Source organism: Paramormyrops kingsleyae, chromosome 24 (genome assembly GCF_048594095.1).
Source record: "Paramormyrops kingsleyae isolate MSU_618 chromosome 24, PKINGS_0.4, whole genome shotgun sequence".
NCBI classification, from domain to species: domain Eukaryota; kingdom Metazoa; phylum Chordata; class Actinopteri; order Osteoglossiformes; family Mormyridae; genus Paramormyrops; species Paramormyrops kingsleyae.
In genome coordinates this window covers 7,764,463-7,770,462 of record NC_132820.1, presented here as the reverse complement: position 1 = coordinate 7,770,462, position 6,000 = coordinate 7,764,463, and the positions used below count along the sequence as shown (strand labels likewise).

At 44.3% G+C, this 6,000-nt stretch overlaps 1 protein-coding gene across 2 annotated transcripts in view; it reads left to right on the top strand.

Moving 5' to 3' along the window:
- Positions 1-266: 266 nt before the first annotated feature.
- Positions 267-6,000, top strand: part of LOC111839553 (latent-transforming growth factor beta-binding protein 3-like) — a 51,638-nt gene continuing 45,904 nt past the window's right edge. Inside the window, exon 1 of one of the 2 annotated variants that reach the window (XM_023803588.2) lies at positions 267-955. In XM_023803588.2, coding sequence (XP_023659356.2) covers positions 715-955 — 241 coding nt within the window. In that variant the 5' untranslated portion in view covers positions 267-714. The remainder of the gene's footprint in view (positions 956-6,000) is intronic. The other variant, XM_023803589.2, reaches the window with a different exon arrangement.

Genomic DNA, 6,000 nt, shown 5'->3' with positions numbered 1-6,000 from the left:
AAAGCTGTGACTCTCCAGGTATAACCGTCCCCTCAAAGTGCAGATGGGGGGTCCGAGCAGCCCCCCGGACCGAGAACATTACCATTAACGGTGCTTGTCCTTACTTTTGGGGAATAAGAAGAGGCAGAGAGGGGAAGGGGGTGGGGGGAAGCGGGAGGGAATGGGTAACAACAAACTTCTGCTTCTGTGCTGCCTGGCCGGCCGCCAGCTCCGCACTCTCGGTCGGATTGGCTCCTTCTCTTTCTCTCCTCCCTTCTTTTCCAAAAGCTCAGATACGCGCACACCGACCATCAAGGCAACAGCGGGCAGCGGGGACGAGTGAAAAGACGAGAGGCGCCGGAAGAAACTTTTTATTTCGCTATCAGACTTCACACCAGCAACGACTCCTTCTGTTTCTTCTCAGGCAGAAAATAACTTGTGTCATGTCGGTCCTCTCTGAACTGCTGGGATCGGTTATGTGGACACACGTATATTAGTTCTTTTGTCAAAAAAAGAAAGAAGAGCAGGAGGAGAGCTGGAGAGGTTTGCCTCCACGTTTGTTTTTTCACTTTAAGGTATCATCTGCTGTTTCCAGCTGGGAAGTGCCGGGGAAAGAGAAATCAAGAAAAAAAGGACTTTGATCCTCGGATCCGGACAGATCCCTTGTTGGCACTTTATCCCCTGGCCCCGACCCCTTGCTCTCACCCTCGTCGCTCCGCATATAAGGATGCCAGCATGCCTTCCTTAGTCATTTCCAAACTGCTCATTATCTGGCTGGGTGTCCAGAGATTGGCCCTGGGCGCCGAGCGCATCTCGACCCGGGAGCGCTTCAGGGTGGTAATCGCTCCTCTTATCTGTAAGAGGACTTGTCTCAAGGGGCAATGTCAAGACACCTGCGAGCAGGGCAACAACACCACGCTGATCGGCGAGAACGGCCAGTCCGCCGACACTCTCACGGGAAACGGCTTTAAAGTGGGTGAGTGACGCCCGCCAGAAAACTGTCGCGCATGGATGGGCAACTAGTGCGATCATTATTAACTGAGTTTTGTCTATAATATGAAAAACTTTGAAATCGTATGTAGTGAATTTGGAAATATATAAAATGACGAATAATGCGAATCATATAAGCACAAAAAAAACTGTTGGCGTTGATACTCAACTCAATTATGCTGAATACTAAATTAAACCACCAAAGTTTTAATTATTAAGAATTAAGCTAAGCGGTCGGGCTTTTCCATGATAGTAATTCTGTGCTGCTCTGGATCCCCCTGTTGCATCTGTGACGTCTGTTGATTATAATATGCTCATTCCTACCGAAGTCATTGGCCGGAGAGATTCAGTTAACAAACCTTATGAAGTTCAATATTCGGATTTCTCAACAGAAATATAATTCTTAATACACCGTGTAAGGCAAACATGGTGTTCATTTATTGCATATATCTGTATGACTTGCTGAATATTTCACAATAATTAAGAAATTAAGCTCCGTGATTTCAGTAAAAGATTAAAATGCCGTAATAAATTTAATCACACATGTTCATTATATTTAGAAACAACTTGTCTTAGTTCCTTAAACAATCAGTAGTACTTACATAGATTGCCATAGCTGTGCACACACTATACATCTTGTAGTTCATGCTTGTGATGGGTTTCGTCGGGATGTCTCTTGAAAAGATAAGAGTTTTCTGATGGTTTTAAACAATGGTTTCCCTGGAAAGCATAGTCAGTTTGTACTGTTTCACCCTGCATTACACCCTTTCAGTATGTGGTTATGGTTTTGAAATGCTAATATTTACCGTGAATGACACCTATATGTCTATTTGGTGATAGACATGATCATATAGGATATTTCATTGAGTAAATATTTGATTTATTGCTACAGACTTAAGCTGAGAAGATCCACAAAGTATTGCCCGGAATTCCGTAGTAATAAGTAGTCATTAAGTGCCCAAGTGCTATTAATTGTATTACTTGTAGTAGAAAACCATTGTTTAAAATGATGTGCAGTGCTCTAGCTGTTACTGCGGTCCCGTAGTTTCAATAATAAATCCATGTCTTCCGAAGCCGTCGCCCAGCCGCCCGTCTGGCACACGCGCGCTATCAGCGGCTGTGAAGCGCGGTGCCGGACAGTCTGCGCCTCGGCGGCGCGCTGCTCCTGCTTGGCCGCCCGGGCTAATGGGGGCGCTTTGCACTGCGAAGCAAAAGCTAGCAAGAGGGCTACTCGAGCTGCTTTGAGTCTGGGCTGTGCAACAGGAAGAAAGAACGCAGGAAAACACGTTGTAATCGCATATTGACCTTGCGGGGCCATCTATAGTCTCAAACTGAAAAGCAACAGATGGGAATGTAAGGTCTACACAACTTATTTCCAAAACGATTATGAATATGGGTCCAGCCCCGTATTATTTCGATGATTAGGGACTTCCCCTTTCTCCCTGTCAAGCCATAGAACGGCCTTAAATTATTTTCTTTTTTCCCCCTCTGTTCCAAGCCCCTAATTACGCTTTGCCGATTCAGTTTGGCCCAGAACACGAGGTGGTGCAAAAATAGACTGCAGCGATAAAAATAAACGAGGAAACTAATTCGGTTGCTATGAAAGCCGCATTTATGAAATTATGTGCCGGTCTCAACGTTAAGCTGTGGCGGTGTACAGATGGGACCTTCCTTATAGTCAGGTATTTAAAGCGTTTATGGAACCAGCAGAAAAATATTTAATGATTTATCATAAAAGGGTGTTTTATTCCACTCTAACTGCTCTCCTTATATTACTATAAGAAATACGAGTCCAGACAAGCCATAATATTGGATTTTATAGCTGCCTTTGGTGTACAAAAAACAAAATATATTTCACAACTCGTTAACATACATTTACATCAAGTATAATGGTTTGCTATATATAGAATTGCCTTTGCTCTCGAGTCCAAGTCCAATTGAGGCACAATACAGTATTACCTGATTGACAATATTTTTTGACTCAATTTAATACTTTAATAGTTACTGCAATTTCATATTTGAGGATTAGGCTTGGTTTTCTGCAGTTATTTTCAGGAATTCAGCTTTGTAAATATATGTTATTGATGTAATACTTCTTTACATCTTAATGACAAGGGTTTTTAAGCTGAACCTTGGTATCTAAATGCACCGTTTTAAAAGCTGTTTTGCAGTTTTCCCTCCAATAAATCCTTCATAATTAGCACCAAATCCAAGGCTGAACAATTCATTGGCTGTGCAGGATTGGTCGTCTCTGGGAGCATTCCGTGTTGCTGATTTATTTTTAACTACTCTGTTGACTGTATTTATCTAGGTGTCGGTGCAGCTGTGCAGGTCTGAGTAACAGTCATGTGGCATGTTTGTGTCGAGTGTTGTCTCCGAGTGTCTGTTCCCGTGTTTGCGCGTGTGTGTATGTGGGCATGAAAAAGGGAAAAAGAAAAGAATGACAAACAAAAGAGAGACAGAGGCGAATTTAGAAGCACATATAGAACATGGATTGAAGGTAGCGGGAGTGGGGTCTTAACATATGGATAAATACAAAATATGGGGAGTAGACCTTTATTTATGTGGGCTGTACTGGGGCTGATGAATTACGACCTCTGTGTGGGAAAAGACTGGACTCCTCCATGTTTTTTTGCAGCAAGAACAAGATAGTAGTCTCCATTGCCAATTCGTGACAGTGTGCGATATCATGCATTTTAACCATCATCATCCAGCCATTGTGGCACTAATCAAAGCTAAAAATACAACCGCCCGGAGGCAATAAACGGGCAAGTCTCTATGTTTACCTACTGTCATTTTGGACATTGTTTTCACCCCTAATTTATTTTACAACACGTCACTCTGTTTGTTCGCTAAGCCTTCCAGGGTTTGCTACCGCAGAGGAATTCTGTCCGCAAACCTGAAAGACAGCTGTTTCCCCACTCCCTCCCTCCCTCCCTCCCTCTCTCTCCCTCTCTCCCTCTCTCTCCCTCTCTCACTCCCAAAACCAGCGGTGGCCTCGCCACAGTCCTCCCAAGGTTTCCAGCTCAGAGTCGCTGTAAATCAGCAAGGCCCCAGCACCCAGTTTATACAGTCTCGGGGGTAACGATCTCGGGCCGCGCCAAAAGCGGAATGAGCCGCTGTGGTTTCCTGTAGCGTTTGGGGGATTCTCCGATGGCCATTGACAAGTGGCCATTCAAGCTAACCCCGTAATCAGAAAGGGAACCCTCATTTCTTTCAGATGTAAATACCCAGAAACTGAGACTTGTCTGATTTAGACTCTTTCGATTTTGACAGTGTTTTCCAGGTATGTGCATTCCTGAAATATCTCGACGTGAGACCCGGCTGTAGTTCAGAATACGTCACCTTGGGGCAGCATGTGGCTCAGTGGGCTAAGCCTGTGTGCCTATAATCGCAAGGTCACTGGTTCAAACCCAGCCTCAGCATGTCTGTGGGTTCTTGAGCAAGGCCCTTAACCCCCAGCTCCCTGGGCGCCCCAACAGGCAGCTGCCCTTCATGGACAACTTACTCTGCAAAGAGCAAATTGAGGGAGGCATAAAAAGAATTTCCCCATGAGGGACAATAAAGGATTAATTATTATTTTCTGGGGGTGTGGGGGCAGTTAGATTTCCTCCATTAGGGGAAGGCCACCCTACTCTCTCAGAACTCCTCGTATATGACTCGTTAAAAGAATGGTGCTAATGGGTTTTAAACTCTTGCTTATTAATTAAAAAAAAAAAAACGTAAGTATGCTGTAATATATCTTACCCGGGGTTGCCCAGAGTTCAACCATGCTGGTGGTTGATTAATAACAGCGGATCTATGCTCTCACACTCTCAGGTTACTGGAAGGTTGTCGTGAAGGGGGAAGGACTAGCTCAGGGTGGGGGAGAGATGGTCACGTGGTCACATTGTATGGCCTCGGAAGTAACAGTGTGAATTTGGAGTTTTGTTTGCTGACTGTATGTTAGCATAAGGTAATTGTTTAGCCACGAGCTAATTGTATAGCCATGGAACAGATTTCTCCACTTGCTAATGAGGGTAGGGCAATCTCTAGGTGTGGGAGTTGTGTTTGAGTTTCATAGCCCATCCTGGAATTGGATTGACTGAAGATGTTTTCTGTTTCTTTTTCGTTTTTGCTGCCGACATTTCAAGGTTTACTGCCAAGGTATAGATACTGTGCTGTGCACAGACATCTGGGAAACCCCAGTCGGCTTGGGGTATGTCAGACTCGCTCACGCTCATTGATGATGCATTTCCAAGGGGCGACGTCTCAAGTCCCTGATTCGCGAATGGACTTGGGCTCAAATCACAAATTTGATGACTTGTGTCTTGACTCAGCAAAACTGATGGAAAGACTAGGATTCAACTTGGACTTGAGAGCAAATGACTCGAGACTTGACTTGAATGGAAATGTTTTGACTCAAGACTTGAATCAATGCTTGCCAAGGAATGACTTGTTCCCATCCCTGGCATTTCCTTACGGATTCCTTCCTGCTTACCTGACAGCTAAAATGATGGAAAGACTTAGACTTGACTTGGACTTGAGAGCATATGACTCAAGACTTGATGTTCTGACTCGAGACTTGACTTGGACTCGCCAAGAAGAGACTTGTTTCCATCCCCGGCGTTTCCTCACAGGCTTCCTGCTCCTGTCCAGATGTGCGACGCACCTGTTAAACTGCTTGCTATTTCAGAGGATTCCGAAACGCGGCTTTCTTTGCCGAGTGACCGGAGTAGCAATGGCTAAAATGCTAGTTAGGTGGAAATTTCCGTTTTTTAAGGCAGGAATTTTGAGGGCAGGTTGAAGTACCACTGGAAATACTAAATGAATAGATCTGGCCCATAGTTTCCCTATGAATCTACTCTTGTGTGAGACCTGATCTGCTTTAATGGAGTTTGTGTACTTGGTGCTCATATAGCTGCCCAAGCGTGCACTTTAATATTTATGAAGAAATGGCTCGAATTTTATTTGATGTGAGGCTTATTTCTTTTAGAGTAAAGGTGGGCTGCTTTTCAGAGTAGCTGATTTATATTTTATTTGTTCCTGTGT